The 22,350-nt window shown below is 50.7% G+C and overlaps 8 protein-coding genes and 2 non-coding genes across 10 annotated transcripts; 3 read left to right on the forward strand and 7 right to left on the reverse strand.

Moving 5' to 3' along the window:
- Positions 1-242: 242 nt before the first annotated feature.
- On the reverse strand, positions 243-1,937 carry cwc27 (putative peptidyl-prolyl cis-trans isomerase; the record flags this gene model as incomplete). Its single annotated transcript, XM_046090191.1, has 1 exon — positions 243-1,937. The coding sequence occupies one exon, from the start codon at positions 1,935-1,937 to the stop codon at positions 243-245; it is 1,695 nt and encodes a 564-aa protein (XP_045946164.1).
- A 623-nt stretch (positions 1,938-2,560) lies between these two features.
- Positions 2,561-3,328, reverse strand: LDX57_008469 (HNH endonuclease signature motif containing protein; the record flags this gene model as incomplete). Its single annotated transcript, XM_046090192.1, has 1 exon — positions 2,561-3,328. The coding sequence occupies one exon, from the start codon at positions 3,326-3,328 to the stop codon at positions 2,561-2,563; it is 768 nt and encodes a 255-aa protein (XP_045946165.1).
- A 1,115-nt stretch (positions 3,329-4,443) lies between these two features.
- Positions 4,444-5,430, reverse strand: LDX57_008470 (DUF3431 domain-containing protein; the record flags this gene model as incomplete). The annotated part of the gene is made up of 2 exons (XM_046090193.1): positions 4,444-5,014; positions 5,084-5,430. 2 exons carry the CDS (start codon positions 5,428-5,430, stop codon positions 4,444-4,446), a joined length of 918 nt encoding a protein of 305 aa, XP_045946166.1.
- Positions 5,431-7,865: 2,435 nt separating this feature from the next.
- Positions 7,866-12,350, reverse strand: LDX57_008471 (uncharacterized protein; the record flags this gene model as incomplete). Its single annotated transcript, XM_046090194.1, has 1 exon — positions 7,866-12,350. The coding sequence occupies one exon, from the start codon at positions 12,348-12,350 to the stop codon at positions 7,866-7,868; it is 4,485 nt and encodes a 1,494-aa protein (XP_045946167.1).
- Positions 12,351-12,666: 316 nt separating this feature from the next.
- On the forward strand, positions 12,667-14,298 carry LDX57_008472 (uncharacterized protein; the record flags this gene model as incomplete). Its single annotated transcript, XM_046090195.1, has 1 exon — positions 12,667-14,298. The coding sequence occupies one exon, from the start codon at positions 12,667-12,669 to the stop codon at positions 14,296-14,298; it is 1,632 nt and encodes a 543-aa protein (XP_045946168.1).
- A 539-nt stretch (positions 14,299-14,837) lies between these two features.
- IFG3 (FAD-dependent oxidoreductase) lies at positions 14,838-16,116 on the forward strand (the record flags this gene model as incomplete). The annotated part of the gene is made up of 4 exons (XM_046090196.1): positions 14,838-14,866; positions 14,924-15,043; positions 15,132-15,333; positions 15,412-16,116. The coding sequence occupies 4 exons, from the start codon at positions 14,838-14,840 to the stop codon at positions 16,114-16,116; spliced, it is 1,056 nt and encodes a 351-aa protein (XP_045946169.1).
- Positions 16,117-16,487: 371 nt separating this feature from the next.
- On the reverse strand, positions 16,488-17,942 carry LDX57_008474 (uncharacterized protein; the record flags this gene model as incomplete). Its single annotated transcript, XM_046090197.1, has 1 exon — positions 16,488-17,942. The coding sequence occupies one exon, from the start codon at positions 17,940-17,942 to the stop codon at positions 16,488-16,490; it is 1,455 nt and encodes a 484-aa protein (XP_045946170.1).
- A 1,736-nt stretch (positions 17,943-19,678) lies between these two features.
- Positions 19,679-19,750, reverse strand: LDX57_008475. The gene has a single exon. It is a non-coding gene; the product is annotated as a tRNA-Glu (tRNA).
- A 569-nt stretch (positions 19,751-20,319) lies between these two features.
- On the forward strand, positions 20,320-20,391 carry LDX57_008476. Its single transcript has one exon. It is a non-coding gene; the product is annotated as a tRNA-Glu (tRNA).
- Positions 20,392-20,669: 278 nt separating this feature from the next.
- RFC3 (replication factor C subunit 3) lies at positions 20,670-22,096 on the reverse strand (the record flags this gene model as incomplete). Its single annotated transcript, XM_046090198.1, has 5 exons — positions 20,670-21,076; positions 21,127-21,513; positions 21,575-21,749; positions 21,809-21,896; positions 21,960-22,096. The coding sequence occupies 5 exons, from the start codon at positions 22,094-22,096 to the stop codon at positions 20,670-20,672; spliced, it is 1,194 nt and encodes a 397-aa protein (XP_045946171.1).
- Between the last annotated feature and the right edge of the window lie 254 nt (positions 22,097-22,350).

Genomic DNA, 22,350 nt, shown 5'->3' on the forward strand with positions numbered 1-22,350 from the left:
TGTGCCTATTTTTTTTTATTTTGGGATAGATAGTCTTATTTTAGGATGATTGATTTTGTATCCTACTTGCATATGTAAAACATACATGCTGTATCATGGTCCGGGCTCCTAAAACGCTGTGCATATTCGAACGAAAGCTACTAAGCAAGTACGCTCGTATGTATATACCCACAACTTCCATTCCACCCATCTTCCCTATCCCCTTCTATACTACCAACAAGCCAACAAGAAGTTTGGCTCAATCACTTCCCCCTCCCCTGATCCCACTCCAAATTCCCCGCCTGCTCGCGCTTCCTCTCCCGTTCCCGATCCCGCTGAAGCCCCTTCTTCCGACCTCCCGTGGAGAACTCCTTCTCGCGCTCTCGCGGGTCAATCACCATCAGGGAGTCTGCGTCGTCCGGGTGCTCGCGCTTCCAGTTCAGGTCTTTGCCGAGCATGTCTTTTCCGAAGCGGAGTTCGTGCGTTAACCATCCTTTGTCGTCGTCTGCGCTTGCGCCGCCGGTGGGACCAGCGTCTTCACCGCCGACGGCAGCTTCGGTGTCCCATGATTGGCAGGATTGGCAGTTTGCGATGAAATGCAGGTCGCAGAGTTGGGCTTCTTCGTCGTCTGCGTTTTCGGTGGTGTTGGTGTCGGGGGCGAAGGAGTGTTTGGCGTGCGAGGATGAGGGTTGAGGAGCGGTGGAGTCTGCGTTTTCCAGCTTAGCTTTGAATGCGTTGAAGATTTTCAGCGTCTCGGCTTCTGCGGAACTGCTGAATCCTGTCAGGCCGTTGGCGTTGCTGCGAGCATTGTTGCCGGCACCGCGTTTGCGGCCGCGGATCGCCGTCTCCGGGATCATGGCCTCCAGGGCGGATTTCTTGCGTCCACTGTCTGATGGCCCTGTGTGGACGTTGCGGCGCATAGAGGCTTTGAGGTCCTCGATGGCGGCATTGGTGCGGGATAGTTTGGACGGCTTCTCTTTCTCCGCGTCGGAGGGGGATTCGGATCTGGTTCGCGAGGGCGGGGATTCCGGGTCCGGTAGAGGGAGTTGAGAGGCTGGCTCGGGCGTCTTGACTCGCTCTTTGCGCTCTTTCTCGGGGGATGGGGATCGCGGTCGTTTGCGCGTCTGCGTTGTTGGTTTCGTAGACGCTGCTTTCAAGGGCTCATCGGTGGTCGTCGGGGGGTTCGTGTCCGTGACCAGAGCAGCGTTATATTTGGGCTTTGCAGGTCGCACCGGCATATCCACGTCTCCCTCGTCATCACCAAAGCTCAGCAACGTCTTCCCACCCTTCGGGGCCTTCTTCTTCTTCTTCGGCGCGGGCTTCTCATCCGTCTTCGTCGCCGTCGCCGTCGCCGTCGCCGTGATCTGCCGCGTCTTGATCTTCCCCTCCAACGGACCCAACTCCCCAACCTCGCAAGACGTCACTTTAACCGGATACACCGGCCGATCCGTGCCCTCGACTCTCTCGGCCTCCGCAATCTTCACCACATTATAGATGCTGTCGCCCTCGATGCGCCCGAACATCGTACACTGGCCGTTCAACTCGCGCTCCGTATTCGCCAACGTGATGAAGAACTGGCTCCCGTACGTCCCATCCTCGCTCTTCGCCATCCCCACCAGTCCGCGCCGATTGAACCGCAACCGACTGTGTAGCTCATCGCGCAGCACAACCTTCTCGTTCGGATCGCGCGCGTCCGGGTCGTATTCGAATTCGCGGTCTTCGTAGATCGATGTCCCGCCTGACCCTGTGCCTGTGGGGTCGCCGCCCTGGATGATGAAGTCGGGTTCGATGCGGTGGAAGATTGTCCCCGCGTAGTAGTTGTCTTTGCAGTGTTGGAGGAAGTTTCTGCATGTTAGTGGGGTTTGGTTCGCGAAGAGGGCGATGTGGAGGGGACCGAAGGTTGTGTTTAGGGTCGCTGAGGCGGTCGCTGGGGGTTCGGTGGTGTAATGCGATGACATTTTGGAGGATTTGGGGGATTATGGGATTGGTTTGGAGGTTGGAATGATTTCGTTGGGGCCGACGCGTGAGGAAGGTCGAATTGGATTTTCGTAGGTGTCGTTGTGGAGGATGGTGGAGATCTGTAGTGGAATTTGAAAATAGCAGTCGCCGGTGCCTTAATGTATATTCATTATTCAAAGGAGGAGAGTTGTCTGATTCAATTGTGGTCGTGTCGGAGAGGAGGAGGTGGAAAGACGGAGGAGTTGAAGAGTGAAGCTGGTCGGGGAAACTTTTTGCTGGGGTCACGTCATGTCGCTGGCCCGAAGGAGCGGAGCGTCTCTAACCGATTTCTTATACTATCATTTGCCTCTAAGAAGGATATTTGAACAATATGAACAATCTACATTGACTACAGAGCTCTTCTGGTTTTGGACCAATTGTCTTTAGATTTAATGGACCCCTGAACTTGGTTACTTATATTATAAGGTGGTAGTAGTAGTAGTAGTACTCATTAACGTCCAGCGGAAGGGCAGGCGTAGCCTGCCTCCCTAGACCCTCCCTTGGAACATGGGGAACGTGCTAAGCTAAGAGTTCTATATACAGAGAGAGCTATATAACTGTTTCCAAGAGTATAGCCACGTGGCTATGGGCTCTGAGGACCACCGAAATTTGTTACCGAGTGGCAACCAAGTAGTGCATTTGGATTCCTAGCTTGATCATAAGGTCGACCCCGCGAGTCTTCCTCATCAAATATATCAGTACCCAGACTCCAATCCGCCGGTGATACTGAGTTCCACGGCCCATCAGTCGTGATATCTGATTCAAGTGAGGATCCAAGTGATGGTATGGATGCTTCATTACGATGCCGCTTAATCCTTGCTCCTAGTATTGCGTCGTCATCCTCACCGTACTGGTCGTCAGGTTTGCGTTTCCTCGGGCTAGAGCTTCGAGACTTCGCACGAAGAGGCATTAAGCAGCACTGCTCCGCACTCCAAGTCTTCGCAGTCGATGTTATGTTGCTTCCAGCCTCGAGTGATTCTTCAAGGGCAACTGCAAGCCGACGGGGTACCCCTGCTTGAAGGAACGTGGGGATATATTGGAAGAGGGTCCACGCGAAACGCGCAAAGAGATATTCAGGAGCAATACCAGATATGGGCTGGAGGCTCACGTTATGGTAAAGAGCGGCAAGCTCATAAGGCTCTGGAGAGTTGAACAAGTGGACCACATAGTTCGTGGACAGGTCTGGGGGGAGTTCTGAGTTGTTGACGGGCGCACGCGCGGGTTTAGGTATAAATGCGAATCGCTTGACATCAAACGACGAGTGTATATCTGAGCGCAAAAGAAGAACATTGCGAGGATTGTCTACCGGATCACAGCCGGAGCGTGAAAGCCTGCAATATCGGCTCATCATATTTCTTTGGAACCAGATGCCCTGGTTCTTAGGGATAACGTGGGCACACTCTGTCCCTTCCACGTGGTTTGTCAGGCGGCAACAAACATCGCGGGAAAGAACCACCTCTGCTAAAGTGCTCTGTCTAGGAGTTGGATGGGCGGATGCGCGAGGTATATCAACCTTCCAGCCAGCTGGAAGTTTGTTGTGGGGAAAACACCAGTCCTCAAAGCTCGGTACAATGGGATATGGGTCTAGGAATGGTCAGCTAATAGTAATGGCTTGATCCGTCTAGATAATCTCCTCACGTGAACCTTCGCCTGGCACATGGAAGTAGTAGTCTCTTTGTCTTAGGATACCGTCCCGCGGTGTCGTTACTCTCTGAAGCCCCTCACGGTCTTCAGTCAACCATCCGTCGAACTCGTTGTTTGCGAGTATCCCACACGCTCACAGTGCTACACGATGGTATATGCCCCCATCTGGATGGTCAAGTCCCGGGATTATAAGGAGAATATCGTACGGACTTGGATAGCCGGGATGGTGAAAGCAGATATCATATTCTGGATCGAACACGAAGGGGGAGGCAGTATGAGTGGTCGGGGTGTCAAAAGCAGGCCGCCGAAGCGCGGTTCCATCTTCGGTAGAAGATATGATTGTCATCCAAGGCAGTGACTAGTGACTAGTGACTAATGACTAGTGACTGCTGTATACAGAAGACGGAGAAGTAGAAAGTGACTCCACCTTCCCAAGGAAATCCGGGTCACGCTGTTCCTCGCATAACTACGGGAGCTGACGTAATCTAGCAATTTATGCAGGATATGTACATACATAATTTGGGAATATCACAACCCTCTTTCGCCTCCGGTATAGTTTAGGTCTACCTGTGAGTGCCAATCCTACAGAAGGACATAGAGTGACCTCATAATCCAGTTCCAAAATACGTACAAGCACAGTATTATCTCAGGAGCCTTCAATCTTTGGCATGATCCACATTATAGAATCGATAAATTATTCCAAACTGTTCGCACAACTCGTCAACTACGTCAAATCCCATATACATCATGAAAACATTGATCCATATCCGGACAACTATACGGAAATCAGCCAGAATTGATAAGAGAAAAGGAACAAACTTACTAAACTGGATCCTGCCCAAAGATGATATGCCACATATACTCCATCACCCTCCCACTGATATCATCCGGTAGATTCGTATCCATGAGCCACCGATGATAGCGCACATAGCTGCCAAGCGGACGCTTCAACACCTGGTCTCTCGACACCGCGAACTGCGCACAGCACGGCGACGCGACGATCTCCGGAACATCGGTGCTATTGAAGAGTCCCTGCCACGCATCGGCGAACGCAATCTCCGATAACCGCGACTCGTCCCTGGGCTCGCGAAATGGGCGGATTTCATCCGGACAGCCAGGACTGAGGTTACAGCGTAAGTTGGCGTAGCCGTTCTGTTGGACGAATTCTGTCTGTAGCAGCTGGATGGTGTTCACGTTGCTGTGTTCTTCAAACTCCGTGTGCCATGCTTCGGGCCAGCCGTCGCGGTGGCTGTGGAGGAATACGATTGTGGATGGGAGGTTGTGGTAGTGGTCGATGATGTAGCGTAAGTATACATTGGCTTCTTTGCCTTTGTTCTTGGTTACTCGCAGCGGTGCTGTGGGGTCGTCGACTGTGTAGATTGCCCGGCGCCATCTGGATGTTGCCGATGTTAGATTGATGATCTGTTCGTCGTAAGGAGGTGAAAGAGATCTAAGTGCTCACTCAGGCAGTTCATTTGCAATCCAGCCCGTCTGCTCGTGTTTCATTTTTCCAACCACAATGATCCGATCCATTTCCATGATATCCGCGCTCGCCACCTCGTCGATTTTAATTTGCAACGAGCCAATTCCGTCTCCGCGCGACGGCGCAAGATCAGATATTGAAGGACGTCTATGACCAGTGGAGGAGGCATGCCATCGTGTGACAGTCCCTTTAGCACGCGCTTGACTCGGCCCACGACTGGATAGATAGTCCTGCCACCGAATCTGGATTGTTCTCACCTCGCTGATGATCCATAACATCGTCAGAAGAACGCAAGTTGCGGCCCCAAAACGCTCAATTGGCCGCATTGTGTACAGACAGTAAATCACACCAAGCTGAGATCGAAAGTCAGCAACGCATCAAGGCCCTGGGACCCTCTTGCGTTGTAGCTCCTCGGCCGCGCAACAAGGGGCGCGGTTTTGTTATATGGAACTGGCCAGCCATTTCTGTCACGCTGACTGAATGATTGCCTCATGAATGAAACGGTCCCTTCTAGAACGATGGCCACAGTGGATGTGGTTCCTGTCTCGCTCTTCTGGTTCCGAGGAACCGTGGAGCGTGGTGATGTCACGCTGATAGGAACACGAAGCTGATACGGGCCGCATTCCCCATGGTGGAACCCGAGAGCAACTCGTTCCATGGTTCGTCGAACCTCTTACTGTCATCGATATTTCGATATTGAAGTGGAATGAATCGATCTTAAGAGTGACCTTCGTCACTCTTGGCAGCTGAGGCTGTTGTTCCTATTTCATTGCTATTGTATAGAATTTCGATGGAAATCAAGTTAGATCATTTAGGCCCAACTTAGCGTCGCTTTATGTTTAATAAGCGGCCTAGAAAAAATAGGATAAACAGAAATATATCTGGTTTGAGTGATCTCAAAATGATCTAAGATTGCTTTAGAAGTAAGTCAAGAAAAGTATACTACATGGCTTACTCCGTAGTCCGTACTGAAAACTCGCCGGTGTCCCAAAGGCCTCGGAAATGCCTACTCAGGACGATAACCGCGAGGCCTACACGCAACGCACAGAGATTCAATGGAATGATGACCGAGGCTCAGTGTTGATGATCATAACAAAGCCGACTAGGCACACGTATAAGGAAAAGAAATCAAAAAGTCTCAACAACATGTCTCGAGCCAGAAGTTCAGAATCTGCAGCTGGGATATAACATATTAACTTTTACTGATAATGTTGTACAGGGAATAACACATCCGAAAACAAACAACTCATGAAATCAAAGGAGACAAAATAATAACATCACACTAGGTGACCAGATCTCCATGTATGCGTTTTGGGGTCTCCGGACTCGATTGGCCCTCACCTATTTGGCTGGAGAATAGTTAGTATATGCGAAATTCATAAAAGAGGTAAGATGCGTATATACTTCTCCACACAGCTCACGAAATATCCCATGTCAAAATATTTCTCTTCTTCGAAATCCAGCTGGCTTGGCCCCTCTGCCGTAAAGACGATTGAGACATCGAAGTCTATTCAGACAACTCGACTTGGACGACCCGGTACAATCAATAGATTTTTTGGATGGGATTCGTTATGAATAACACCAGCATTATGAATCTCTGCCAGAGCTTGCTTCAAGACATCAAAATGATGCATCGTAAACTTCTCGATATTGGAAGCTATTGGCCCAGGAAGATACTCGAGAAGGATCGCACACGGTCGGTTTTCATCTAGTTTGAATGCATCGAGATTCGGGTTGAAGATACTAGGATCTAGATCTTCTAGGATACCATAGAAGCGAGGGACAAACCCTTGACTGCATACACCTTGTGCATCTAAAAGTAGAATATGCCCGAGATTCGCAGCGATATCGACAAAGATCTCGACCATCATGCGAGTAACCTGGGTCTTTTTCCATATGAAACTATAGGCGATGAGCTTTGCTATTAATGAGGGCATAGAGAGTCGAACCACTTTAAGGCAATAGGGAAGTCCTTTGTAGGATATATGGAAGATTTCAGAAGATTCAGTTATATGAAGCTTCTGCACAAACACCACATCAGAGGGTTCCAACTTTGAGATCAAAGAGGTCTGAGCATTTTCCATAGTCCTGGAAAAAAGGGGAAGTAGAGTATAGGACGAGGTCCTTTAGTATAAGGAGAAAACTTTGTATTAGAGAGTTACGAGTTCAGTAGAGCGAGGTCTTGCTCTATAGTAGGTAGTTAGTAGCCTTAGTTCATTATCAAGGGGCTAGCTGCAATACCAAGTATCTTGCCAATAGCCGGCACCGGACATTTGGTCGATCCGTGAGCACTATATATTATGCGCATAATTCAGCCCTTACTGACGTATGTAGAATTTGGGAAAGCAACTATAAAAAGCCTGAATATTCCCTAGATAATTGTGGATATAAGTATTTTTTGTTATGCCGGAAATTATTATCAAACTACACGTAGTTCTTATCTACTCTATTGTGAGCCTCATGCAACAATCCCCGAGTCAATCCAAGGTGTAGCTGGCCTTTCAACATGAAGTCATCCAGTCTGAGTTTATTATTTATAGGTATTGACCTGGTTTCATCTTCTTGCCTTTCTTATCTCCTACCATAAAAAAGCAGAGTTGAAGAGGTCAATCTCGAGGAAGATCAGTAGTTTAAAACCTTCAATCCAAGACTTTCCTGTAATGAAGCTCAAGCATACGACAGCCGGCTAGCAATTTGTGGACAAGCAATGTATTTTAAATGCCAAAGGATGGTGTGGGCCAAAAAGTAAAAAATCGAATTCTTATACAGCAGCCTGCGTTCTATTCTCCAGAGGAAATTCACGGTTCTTCGGTCGCCTAAACAAACGAAGAGGAGAATACCCAGTATACTCAAACTGCGGTAACAAAGCATTGCAGAGGAATCGATCCGTCGAACGCAATTGACCTGTCTGAAGCATCCGATTTGCTAGGCCGCACAGAAAGATGAAAGAGAACACGTAGCCGAGCCAATACAGCACCAGTAGCGTGATCTGGATAAACGGTCTACTGGCAAAGGGCCATCCCACGAGCATAAAGAGGTTCAAGGGAACCAAATGGAGGTATGGACGCTCGAACAGTGATAGGACGAGCGAGGGGTAGAAAAGAATGACACCTGCTACCGTGACTGTGATGCGGCGGAGGACGATCATGGTGTAGACGAGGAAGGGGACAGCTAGCGCAATGAGGATGAGTATTATGCGGACTTCGTGGAAGTATAGAAGCGAGTGACGGTGTCCCATCTCGTATAGCGTTCGTGCGATCTCGCTGTCGCTGGGGAGGAAGTCGTAATCATCGTAGAAGAAGAAATTCACTAGCGAGGGCTGATGGGATGGAATTGTCTTTTCATAGAGCTTTGTTGTCGCCTGGGCAATTGAATTCGGCTGTGACCATTTCTTTTCTGCCTCTTCTGACCAGCGACTGTGATGGCAAATGGTGGGAGTGCTCATCAGCCACGGTCCGAAATCCGTGTTTTTGTTGCCAATGAGAGCCATTGCCAGGAGAGATCTCGAGCGATAAAAGCTGTAGCCTTCGCGGTACCACAGGGGCGTCACTTGAGTGTTCGGGAATATGCGTAGTAGCTCATTCCAGATATCAATGAAATAGGTCTCATCCCTCGCCGCCTCGTCCGAGGCGCCCGGATGTCTTCCGAGGGGCTTACTTAACATGACCCTCGCCCATTGCTTGGCTTGCCTGAATTGATGCCAGGGAACAGGCGATTGTGATGTGTGGTAGAGAATGGGAAGATACAGGATATTGAAGGGTAATACGACCGCAGGCGACAGTAGATGTGCACCGGACTTCCACAGGCAATTCATATAAAGATCAAACGGGTATTGACAGAGATGTGCCCTTCTGAATTGATGAAACACTGAAAGAGTCTCATCAGATCTCAGCTGTTGCTGTTCGCAAATTAGCTGGAAGATACGTAGCCCGTTTCCTTCTTTAAAGAGACGCTGCGGAAGTAAGGACGGACTGATTTGCTTCATCGCGCCGTCTTCACCTGAGTAGAGCCCATTCTTGGAGAAAAGAAACCGCAGCGTGGCTCTATTGATCAATGCGGGCGAGAGAATGTAATCGAAGACAGTTGAGTAAGGAGTTATTTCCTCATCGATCTTAGCCCCATTGTCAAGGAGGAATCGCACTAAAAAGTGGTATCCGTGATCGAAAGCATGCAGCAATGGTGGGATGAAAAGATAGTATGAGTTGAACCAGGGACTAAAAGGAGTGACCACCGTCCAGCTGAACAAGCTTTGCAGTGGACCGGAGTAGTGGTAATCCAAGCCAGCTTCGAGAAGCGCATTCATAAACCAGCTATCTTTCGAATACATAGCCACCAATGAATAACAATTCAGCGAGTGAGATGGATAGTCGCTGGAAGATGAGCTTTCCACTAGTCGCTCAACATCTGCATTAAACTCATGCAGTATATCGAGGAAGGCCTGTCTCAGACCCATAATGATAGTCAGGTGAAGCAGGGACCGGCCATCTTTGTAGAAGATCTTGTCAATTGGCCTTACCATTGGCTGGAGCCGTATCTTTCTTCTCGTGTCAAGAGCTGTCGATGCCCCGCGCTTGCAGGTGCAAGTTACGCGGTCCCTGTCACGGATACGAGACGCTAGTTTGGTGTTCGTGTATGTCCGGAGGAAGAGACGAGTAAAGTTGGAACTGTGGATCTGTAGGGCAAACAACAGCGTGTCCTCGTAGCAGCAAAGCGCCTTGGAGGAACTCCAGATTATCGAGTCCATCGTGCTACGGAGCCGTTCATGCCAACTTGGCCCATGGCAGCATATCCTCCACCAGATATCAGGGGTCCTCCATCCATCTCTTCGAGTGGACTGCCATCCTTGGGCGACGGCATCCATAAACCCCTTTTGGAGGCCGCCCATTTCGAAGGTTGTGTCTTCGACAGGAACAGAGTACCACTCGTCGTCGAGATTACCAGGATCGTTCGTCGGCCTCTGTCCTCTTGCATACTTAATTAGTGCCTCCCTAGTATCGGGGAATGAGAGAGTAGACGCCCAGCGAATCATCTGCCGTACGAGGTTGCCATCTCGCGGCTCACTGGGGGGCGCAAGCAAAAGAAACTCCTGAAGGAGAACAGTACGACCCCGTCCGGCCAAGCGCTGGATCGCCTTCCCGGGAAGAACGGGAAGAGGGTCAAGCTCCACCATAGAGAGGGTATGGTCATCCTCGGGACTGCTTGCCGCGACGGCTTCAGGAAGACGATGGGGGTCCGTCTCTATCTCCCAGTCGATTCCACGTTCCACCAGCTCATGCAAGATGATACTCCCTTTGTCATCGGTAAACCGCCACAGATGGTGCAAGCAACTTTCATTTCGCGTGTTCACTATATTGACATCTGCCCCGGCCTGCATCAGACACAGCGCGGCTTCCAGATTGCCCACACTGCATGCAGTGATCAAGGGGGTATCCCCATAATCATTCTGGGCATTTATCTCACGAACTACATCCTCGTAGTCAAGAATATGGCGGAGATGATCTTCCAAATTGCAATACGCGGCCCAATGTAGAACCGTGTCTCGGACTTGGTTGGTTATCATCCTTTCCTTCCATTGCGTTCCGGGGATCTCATCAATCAGCTGTCGGAAATGCGACACATCAAGGACGGTTAATGGCGAGCAAAAGCGATACGACGCACGTCGGTACAAAACCCACTCTTTGCCCTTTCGATAAACGCCGCCGTCGGTGTATTCCTGGAATGCAACTTCATATCCAGCGACAGCAGCCTCGGCGACCCATTCGACCGGCACTCGAAGCTCCGGCAGCAGGACTCTCTGTCCATTCACCCCTTTGGCAAATGTCTTTAGAAGGCGCCTGATGTAGGCTCGAGCGGTAGTTTCACCCTGCTCCGCTGCTTTGTGAATCATCAAAAGAGCTGCTTTGTAATCTGAATTCTTCGGATCCCCCAGTCCGGCTATGTTGCATATTCCTAGCTCATAGAGAGCTCGGGGTCTCCTGACATCGTTCGGGTCATGAGAAATCCTATAGAGAGCTTCCATCATTTGATCGTGAACGGGACCTCGGGCGCGCTGGAACAATTGGTAATTGATCACTATCTTTTGAGGCAATTGGTTGGGCAGGGGACTCGGCGGGATCGAGTTCACCAGGCCCATAATGGCGGCCAATTCCTCACTGTCGAGAGCATCCTGTCCCGTGCGCAATATTAAAAGGATTTCCTGCTGGATGCTGTCCAGGCGGCGAGACTCGGGGACTAGAGAAAGAGAAGCGCGGAAGATGTTCCGGAGGAACGGCCACCTGCCCTCATTGGCATCCTGCTGTAGATACCGCCGCAGCTCTCCCAGAATCGATGCAAGATAGGGGTCGTAAGACGAGGCACCTTGCAACGTACCGCCGGATGGGATGGATGCGGGAATTTCCGCATCTCTCACGAGGACTCGCCACAAGGTTGCGCCCAGAGAATAGATGTCGGCCGGTCGAAAGTCGACGATCGTTTCGCGGCGAACAATTTCTGGTGCCCTGTAATTTGGGGACCCAACCAGCCGCCTGCACGGAACATTCTTGCTCACCCAGGAGTGACTGAAATCTGCAATCTTCGCTGTGAAGGTGCTGTCTGGGCCCGTTGAAGCGTGGCATAGAAGAATATTGGCCGGTTTGATATCTCCGTGAATGATGCCGCACGCATGGATTGCCGAAAGACCGTTAGTAATGTCCAACGAGATGCGAATTCTGGTTTGAAAGGGAATGTCGGTGGAACTCTTTAGCAGGTTGTCCAAGGATTGGTCGGCAACCTCGAGAACAAGCTGTGGTTGCACTGCGGGCGTCCTGACGAAAAGGTCGAAATACCACGAAATGCCCATTAGCGTGATTATGTTTGGGTGCCAGTAGAGCGGTCGGTGGGAAAGAATGCGAGCTTCCATGAGAAATCCTGCGACATCTTCGGGCAGCATGCACTGCCCTGAGGCGTCAAACAGCGTCTTGGGCTTTTTGAAGACGACCGGCGTGCATTTGGTGTCATACTGGCCGATCCGCGTCTGGGAGGGAACCTTTTGTTGAATCTCTCGCTTGTATGCAACGAAGACTGAGCCCTGTCCCAGGAGAGACTGTTCTCTCTCCCGTGGATTGCCGTCTACATCGTCAAAGTTGAGGTATCGCCCGCGACTGTAGATGGTGGAGATGGTGGTTACTGCGGAGATAAAGTCCAGTGGAGAAGACGACTCGTCTTCGCCGTGGGACTCAGAAGGAATGTTCGACAGTCGAGACGCCATCGATAGGACTGGTGAACATGTACGGCATCAGGTAGATGTCCTCATATCGAAGTTTATTTCCCCTATGCAGACAGAATCAAGCCGTCTGACCCTCGCGGAGCCTGCTTCTGTTAATATAGGCCCACGTAGCCTTTGGCGCGTGAGGCTAAGAAAGCGCAAAGCCCGCTTGGCTACCTATAATTAGAGCCCAACCCAAGCCACCGCATGTGGCGGAGTCCATGGCAAACAGGAAGAAGATGGCAAGAAAAGATAAGAAGAAGGGACTTTCATGTGCCGGAAAAATAGGTACTCGGGAAGAGCAGACGATTCCATCACCATGGAGCCTGCTGGACTGGCTATCGGAGTGATCGGTCTGACCAGCCTCTTCGATTCATGCTTGAAGCTATACGAGCACGTCAGCAACGCCAAGCGCTACCCGGAAGATTGCAAGCGACAAGTGCTCTTCTTGGACTTGGAGAAGTCGCGATTTGATCTTATCCGGATCGAGATTCTGCAAGGGGCATCAAACACCTTTGACGATGGAGCTAACCTCTCTGCTGCGACGAACTTACAGAGCGAATACCTCGGTCGAATACTAAGCAGCGTTCAGGGAGTCTTAACGGAGGCGCAAGCGATCGTCGAGAAGTATCACAATCAAAAACCCGACCCCAAACGGAAGCTGAGAAACTTCATCTCCTCCAAACTACATACAAGTCAACTGTCGTGGATCGCCGACGACAAGAATCGGTTGAAAGAATTGATCGAAAGCCTGCGACAGCTGAACGGCTATATAGAACAGATTCTTCCGGAAACCTCTCGCCAGCGGCTTCAACTCGGATTCGGGGCAGCGGTGGTCCTGTCGGCGGACATTAACCGACTGCGAGAGATCCAGAAGGAAGGGTACGAAGACTTAGAACAGAGCGCGGCTGTCCGAATAGCGAAGCTGTCAATAAACTCTGCGCCAGTTGTCTCTCCTCCCTCAAGCCAGGATCTTCGGATCCACAACCCATGCATCCAGCAACGAAGGCCTCTCGAAGGCAGTTTCGGTGTATACAGCTCAGCTCTCTATGAGACTGGTTCCTCGGGACAGCCAAACAGGCGGGGCGTTCTGCTCGAGCGTAGAGAGGCGTTTGCCACGGTGGATTCCATCGAGGCAGCCGAAAGACGTCTCAACCATCTAGTCGGAGCCGTGCAGTCCATGCAACTACCTTCAACAAAACAGTCTCAGGCTAATAGCACCGTTGCGTCGAATCCCGTGGGCTTCGGTGTGCCTCGGTGTCTGGGATGGATAGCCCCAGAAAGCTCTGAGCTAGACGTGATCGAGTTGGTTTACGAATACCCACAGGATACAACGCAACGTCCTGTTTCCCTTCACATGCTCCTCCAACGCCTGCAATCAAGCGATCGTCCCTCTCTCGGCGCCCGATTCAAGCTGGCGCTCCGCTTGGCTCACTACTACGCCAGTTTCATATCCGTCGGGTATTTCCACAAAGGCTTGCACAGTCACAACGTCTTCTTCTTCAATGACACGCTTGATCCGTACATAGTTGGTTGCGCAGAGTCCCGGCCGGAGATCATTTCCCAGCATTCATCCCCCCTCTCTGACGCGATCGAGGATCGGGAACTGTATGTGCCCTGGGAGACGGTTATGGCGATGGAGGAAACCGATCCTTCGAAGCGGACACGATGGACCGCGGCCACAGACATCTACGGCTTGGGGGTGATGCTCGTAGAGATTGGGAGATGGAGCTGCGCGAGCGAGGCCTGGAATGCGGCAAGCTTGTATGACTTCCATCGGACTATTCTCCCTTGCTTGGTCGACGAACTCGGGTACCAGATGGGAGACATTTATCGGACTGTGGTACGGGCATGTCTCACCGCGGGTGAATTTGGGGCTGCAAGCGAACTTGGAGTGTGGCAGAGCTATGCAGACAAAGTTCTCAAGCCCTTGGAATCTTGTCGGGCTTAGACTTTATCGTAGGCAAATGAATTGGCAGAGCTGACCCTTTTATCACAAGAGCAACTGCACCGTGTCAGCCTTGTGAACGCCGGTCGGACTGAGCATTGATAGATCCCAATAGGCTTGTTATCAGTGTTCTTCAGCATTGTATTCAAAAGCTTTCTCATTGGAACTCACATCCATATCCAAACACTGGCATGATTTGATCGCAGTCTCTAGGGCTTTGTGGTAATAACGGGCAAATATATATGATGTCATGTCGTCGAGATGCGGCTTGAGTGACAGGCTTCAGTCCTAGCTTGAGCTTTCGAGTGCAATTTTTCCTGTAATATTCACGTTCCACTCCAGGACTCAATCTCAAAATAAATAGGTAAGATGGTTCCTATCAGCCCTTATCAACGACGTTATCAAACTAAGTGGTCCGTCCTCGGGTAGTGGATGCCGTCACCGGACTGGACCCGATCCGACGACTTTCCCTCTAACATCTTCTTCAGCAATCGATACGAATCGAACTGAACATTCAGTCTGAATTCCAGCATTCGAAAGATATGGCACACGACGAAATTGTCGTTCTCGGGTACCTCCCCATCAGCAACTGACCACATCTATTGTATCTGACTCATCCCACTTCCAGTGCGGGTATCATCGGCTTAAGCGTCGCTCTGGAATTATCCAAACGTGGATACGGTCAATATGTCACGGTAGTAGCGGAGCATCTTCCAGGCGACAAAACTACTCATTACACATCGCCTTGGTACGTGGGCCCTCGTCGCCTTCGCTTCGAAAGATCAATTGAGTGTTTCCCATGTATGCTATGGACATGCAACTGACGTTTCTGGTAGGGCCGGCGGAAACTTCTCTGGTATCTCGGGCAGCGATAAAAATGCCTTGCATTGGGATCGATTGGGTTATTTGACCATGATGGACTTGGTGGATAGAGGTGCCGAAGAGGCGAAGTATTTGTTGAAGACGGCGTCAACGGAGTATTGGGATGAGATGCCCTCGAGGGATAAGATTCAGAGTATCGTGGAGTATCTGCGAGATGTATGTTATTTTTCTCCTGCGGCGCATCTTCTTCGTGATGGAAAAAAAAGGGGAATAAGAAAGCTAATCCTCCTCCAGCCCGTCCAAATCCCCAAAAATGAACTCCCACCCGGAGTCTCCTTCGGCATCCGATTCACCACCCTCACGATCAACGCACCGGCCCATTGTCAGCATCTCCAGGATATCTTGTCCAAACCGCAATCCGGGGGCGTGCGCTTTACGCGCCGCAAAATCGCATCCCTGGCCGATGCATTCCTCTCGCCAGCCACGAAAATCGTCTTCAATTGTATCGGCAACGCGGCGGCCTCGTTTCCCGGCGTTATGGACTCCAAATGCTACCCGACCCGTGGACAGATTGTCCTAGTCAAGGCGCCCTCAGTCACGCAGAATATCATGCGTCATGGCAAGGATTATGAGACGTATGTCATTCCGCGGCCGCTCTCCGATAGCACGGTCGTTCTGGGCGGGTACCTGCAGAAAGGCAACTGGGATAGTCAGGTCAAGTCGCATGAGACGGAGTCGATTCTGAAGAGGACTGGGGAGTTACTGCCTGTGTTGAATAATGGGGAGACGCAGATCCTGGGAGAGGCGGTGGGGTTTCGGCCGTCGAGGGAAGGCGGAGCAAGAGTGGAATTGGAGCAGATGGAGGATGGGGGGAAGATCGTGGTGCATAATTATGGGGCTGGAGGGACGGGGTTCCAGGCTGGATTGGGGATGGCGAAAGATGCGGTGGATTTGGCTGATGAGAAGTTGAGAGATATTAAGGAGAAGAGTCGACTGTGAATATGTCATTGCCTATAGTTCGGTTCAAAGGTAATCAATACTTGTGATTGTATTCACAATGTTGCGGCCTTTGTAGTTGTATGAAGAAAGCGATCTGAGTCGACAAGTACGATTTAGGGGCATATGAAACGAAAGAACCTAAAACGAATACAAGAAGCCCTTCTTTGAATGCTACATAGGAGCAATTGAATATTCCTAATAATTTTGTAGCCAATTCCCCTTTACTACAGAATCCAAAAACATGATCAAACCCAATTACACCTATAAAAAGATCTCATTTTGTTTCGTAAATTAAGCATTCACTTTAACGTATCTTCATCTTCAAATCAAGATCTTCCACCATCTCATCATTGATCAGTCGATTACCATTCTTAAACACTGGCCTTCTTATTCTCCGTCACTGACTCAACTGGTACCTCAGCAGTTCCCTTCTTCTGCTTCTTCGCAATGCGGAATCCTCCCACCGCCAGGATCAAGGCCTCCAGGCCCAGAATAACAGCCAGGGTCACCATAGCTCCAATGACACCAGCAACAGGCCGAGAAACACCGCCGTCATCCTTTGACGAGGCACTCGCCGAGCCCGAACCAGAGTCTGAGCCCGATCCGGAGCCAGACGAGGAGCACTTGCTATCCGCATTGCCGCAGACATCACACCACTCGGCATCGGACGTGATGGCGATCTTCTTGGTCTGCTCGACGAACTTGTCCCACGGGATCATGGCGTTGGATTGTCCGTACAGAGCGTACTCAGACGGCGTGCTGCCGTCCGTGACCGTGCCGTTGTGGAAGATGAAGCGCACGCTGATCTCCGACGTCGAGGGGAAGTCGGTGCCCGGGGCGTTTGTCACGAGTTCCCAGGCCATCGAGGACGCGTAGTCTGGAACTCCCGTGAAGTTGACGTTCACGGAGGGAAGCTGCGCCAGGCCGAAGTAGGAGAGGAAGGTGCCGTAGGAGCCGAATTGGATGTTGAGTTTCTTCTTCTCGGCCTTCGTGGCGACGGTCTCGTTGAGGGCTGAGAGCATCTCGCCGGCGAGTTGAGAGCCTGCGACGGCCCGCGCCGTGTCGGTGGAGTTGTAGGCGAGGTTGTATTGCTCGACGTTGGCGAGTTGGAAGAGGCGGCGGAGTTGGCTGTCTGAGGGCGTGTTGGAGGTGTTGTGGATGGAGGCGACGTTGAGGTAGTCGAAGATGGTGTACGCGTTCTTGAAGCTCATTTCCGAGTCCGAGAAGGCACCGGAGAGCATGGAGGAGAGGGACTTGTAGAAGGAGGCGCTGGAGTCAAGGATCCCGTTGTACAGCTCCGAGCTGTAGTAGTTGTTGCTGCTGACTTTGGCATTCTCGCAGCCGGTGGCGTCCTGCAGCCAGGTGTTGTCCTCGCTGTCAGTGCCCTGGGAGACGAGGGACAGGGGGATGAGCTGGTAGCCGTTCAAGGGCGTCTCAATGGTGGTGCCGTTGCTGAGGGTTTGGTTGGAAGATGAGCCTGCGGGAGGGTAGACTCCCTGCATGAATCCAAGAGCAGAGCTCTGGAGCACGTTGTCAGAGGGCGCAGAAGTGTCGATCTGGCTGAGCTGGACGATGCTGTCGCTGATGCCCTCGATGTGAGTTGACGAGTCGGAATCGATGTATCGGTCATGGTAGTAACTGCCGGTCTGATAGACCTGGCTGTATCCCAAGTCGGTGAGTTTGGTGTTTCCCAGAACTTTGGGAGTGCGGTCACCGTGACGAGCAAAGATATAGGCTCCGAGGACCCGTTCAGCCGAAGCGAAGGGAGCAAAAGGCGTGGCCAGGAGGGCCAGCACTAGGCCCGACTGTTGCGAAGAAGACCGCATCGTATAGGTTAGAAGACACCAAGGACACCAGCAGATCGAGGATTGGCTCTTCCTAAGGAAGACAGATGGATGGATGAAAGAGGTTAAATGCGACAGCGGAACAGCCGCGGAGAAAGGAAAGGTCGGGTGTTATCATCATGATTCCTGACTCACGGCGGGGTCCGCAGATAGAGGAATGCGACTACCGGCCTCGTTCGGAGTGAGGGGACATTTCCGCGGTCGGACCCAGCCTGCAGAAGCTTGCTTTTGGTGCATGAGATGTCCCGGACCACGCCTGAATTGAGTTACCCAACTGGCGATACCAACCAGGGCCATGCGGGGAACCACCCAGTGACATGGAAGGATTTGTCCGAGGAGAAAAGGATGGGCAGGAGGAATAAATTCATTAGCTAATTGCATCCTATCAGCTACGAGTACGATAACCTGCATGCTGCCATTGGATTAGTGCCGGTGGAAGGCAGTCTAGCCTCCCGATCTTGGCAGCGAATTAGTTGATCTAACGCTCTTGGCGGCCATCGGTGAGGTCCGCTAATTCGGTTAAAGGGCGTCGGAGAATAACTCAGTCGGGGCCGAGTCCAGCCCTGTAGAGTCGGCATTAATGATGGTGGAAGTTGGGTTACATGGGTGTGTACTACTACTACCCAAGAGCAAGAGGTATATACCTCCAGGACAGGGGCAGTAGATAAGATGAGATGAGATCGCATCGGATAAGATCAGATAACGAGGAGCAAAAGCTCTAGAGAAAAGTCAAGGTTCCAATCTGATTGCTTTGTGTTTTCTTCTTCTGCGACGATCCGCAATTCCCATCGGTGGAAAAATATATTCAGGCGTTGATCAATAATGTCAGGTCGAAAATGTCAGGCCACCCCACCTGCGTTGTACCCTGGGACTCGAGGCCTAGGACCATGGGCTGCACACCCCCACTCTTGGTATAAATTGCACATATGATCTCGGTGATACTTGCCGAAATGAAAATGGTCGCAGAGTGTAGTATCTGAACGTGCCATGGTGGTGAACATAAATGATATGTTCTAAATTCATGGACTGGATCCCCCTACGCCCCCCAAAAACAGTGACTGATTTTCAATAATAAGCAAACAAGATTACCTTAAGATAATCCTGTACACCGTAGTGACTTTTTACTTCACATATGCGGAGAATATTACTCATTTCTTGGTACGACAAGGCAGGATGACCACTAGCCTACTACCACCCGGAATTGGCCGAGAAGACCGCGGCCTAGAAGGTTGTAGAGGCGTTTTGACTTGAATTTCTTACCAGAACAAATCTGCGGTTAAGAATCTCTAAACCATGAGACTTTCTCCGATCTTACCGATCTCATCAGTGAACTGTGAATGGCAACCGGAGCCACAAAAGCTTGGCCTAACATAAAGAAAAGCCAAGGATAGTGGGGTATATGGGCTCGGAGATCAGATCGAACGAAGAGTTGAAATGGCTGGTCTGTGGTCAATGCCTGCACCATCGACAATTGCTGGCGGTTGCAAGCTCGACGCTCAATGGCACCCTTGAATAGCTCTTGTCCGGTTGGAAGCCTTATATAAAGTAAATGATTCATCTTACTCCGTAGTGAGGGAAGCTTTTATACAACTAACAAGGGCAATCCCGGTTTCCGCGAATAAGTGCTCTTTTTATTTATCAAATAGTTCCTTAGCGACTTGTTAAGGAAGTGAAGGAAGTAGCAGGGTCAAAAAGCAGAGGCAAAAAAGAAAATTGAATTCCGGTGCGGGGAATCGAACCCCGATCTCCTGTGTGAAAGACAGGTATGATAGCCGTTACACTACACCGGATGCGGAAGACACAACCACTAAGCTAACTCGCTAGTGATATATTGTGGGCCGCAAATCTTGCATACAACAGGGTGTAGCACATCGTATGGCCCAGATGCTTGATGCTTGTCCAGATGCGCAGAAGTATACCCCGTAGATAGGTATTCTGCTATAAGGCCGTTGAATACGATGGTCCCTTCCCTGTACTGGAAAGATGTCTTGCATGTCCCGTTAATTTACATTAGGACCCCGGAGCAGTATGATACACAATGGATGTTAGTCGTTCTAAGCAAGCGGCATGTTTTTGCCCTGCCCTTTGCATAGCTAGATTGTTTTAACCAGTATGCCCGTACAATTTTTCAATGCATCTGGACATATTACTATCTCTTCCTTGTGTATTGTCAGAAATTCGATATACTCAACTACGCCGTGGTCACTCATTAGATACATTATAGAGTGCACATGAAAATGTGTTACGGGTCCTGGAACGCATCGTCGAGCGTCAGCTCATGGATTGAAACCTCTCTATTTCAGTCGGATCAAGCCTCTGGCTTATAATATCAAATAGTGCTTCGCTTATCTCATTCACCTCCGGTGTAGTGTAACGGCTATCATACCTGTCTTTCACACAGGAGATCGGGGTTCGATTCCCCGCACCGGAAGATTTCTTTTTTGCCCACTTTTTTTTTCTAGTTTCATTGCACAATGCAACAAGCAAAAAGCGCTCTATGGCCGGATGAAAGATTCCATAATATGGTGCCTAGGCTGGTGAGAAGCCTCGAGTCGACTCATCCTATAGAAACTTTTGGGTACAATGAATGCTACGGAGCGTGTTTTGGTAGGTAAAGACATCATGGCTATTCAACTTTCTGGAAGGGTATTCGAATCTATTACTTTTGCTATCCTCGACAAAAACTTGAAAGAAAGGTCAGAAGAAAGGTCAGACAGAGACACTCTTATCGCCCATCAACTCGCACCCGTTTCTTACAACTCCGACTAAACCGCCTGTTTGCATGCTTTCGGAACCGCCGCTGGCAAGGCGCCACTCGATTTCAGCAAGACCCTCTAACCAGGTAATTGTCGTCTGTGCAGGAACCTCCAGCCGCTGCAGTTGATCACCTAAAGCCGCGAGGATGTCGGCCAAGGCAAGTCCCTTGTTAGACTTGAGCGTATTGACCGTATTGAGACACGAAGTGACGTCGCTAGTTGCAAGGAGTGTCGTCAGGATTTCTTGGATGTCAGATGGATGCGGGGCGGCAATGCAGTCGTAAATCGTCTCGTTCGTAATCAGCTCCGGTTCGGGGCGCGGTTGATCTTTGGGTGCGTTCTTCATGGGGAGGGGTATGCCTATAGGGTGTTAGCATTGTAGCAAAGGGAAGAAGAGCCTCGGAGCATACTGCTTGCGTGGCAGGCTTGGAGCACGTTCAATGCGCGACGCATGTCACCCTTGCTCAACGTGACCAGACTGTCGACCGCTTCTGGTTGAATGTTTACTTGTTCCTTCTCTACCACCAGATCGACCAATGACCTGATATCTTGCTCCTTCAACGGACTGAAACGGAATCGAGTGCATCGGGACAGAAGCGCCGGGGAGAGTTTGTGCGTATAGTTTGCAATGATACAAAATCGTGTGTTGGCGGTGTACTTCTCCATAATCCGACGGAGCGCCATCTGGGCAGTGGAGGTCATCGCGTCGGCTTCATCAAGAACGATCAGTTTATACGAGGCGAGAGACGATTCGTTGGATGTCGACTTGGGTGCCATGGAGAAGATCTGTTTCGTGCCTATGCAGCGTCTAGTTAGCCTGGGGTCTAGTAAACAAAGGTTTGACTTGGGTAGACGAACTAGCAAAGGTTTTGATTTGCTCTCTGACCACGTCAATGCCTCGATCATCACTAGCATTGAGTTCAAGTACCATTTGGCGCATGTTCTTCTCCCCGTATATCCGCCTTGCGAGCGCGAGAATTGTGGATGTTTTACCGGTACCGGGAGGTCCGTATAGAAGGAGATGTGGGAGTCGCTGCTCGGGGTTAGCGACGACTCTTATCCAAAGTATTCGTCGAGGATGTATTTCCATACGTTGGCTTCGACAAATTTGTCGATCGTGGCTAGGATGTCCTGGTGTCCGGAGACATCGTCCAGTGATACGGGACGATACTTCTCTACCCTGGATCAGGTCAGTCAATCCCAAACACCAACATAGATCATGAGATAAAATTCATGTGCTTACCATGGGAGGTTATCTAGAGCTTCCACCGGCAAGTCGGCCGCAGTCCTCTTCGCTTTCCCAGCGGTGCTATCGGAGCTGAACTGCAGAGCGCCCTTGGAAGGGGCATCCACGTCCATTTCGTCCTCGTAATCAGACATTTCCTGGGTTCTTCGCGAAAGCAAAAATCACACGACGGTCACTATAATTGAATCCAGTAGTAACCAGGTATTAAGGGTAGCTTTCAGTTCGACAGGGGACTGGGGGGGAAGCAGACGCGTCGGAGGCCGCCCGCGCGTTAAGAGGTTCGGCGCCGGAAAATCCTGGGCTCGGTCAGCCCTACCGGTGATGACATGCAACTCCCGCCGTCTGGCAGCACTGCCTCCCCTGCGCTTCCCTCCAACAATCCCCTTTA

The sequence above is a fragment of the Aspergillus melleus genome, assembly GCF_016097325.1.
Source record: "Aspergillus melleus strain CBS 546.65 chromosome Unknown contig4, whole genome shotgun sequence".
Classification (NCBI taxonomy): Eukaryota; Fungi; Ascomycota; class Eurotiomycetes; order Eurotiales; family Aspergillaceae; genus Aspergillus; species Aspergillus melleus.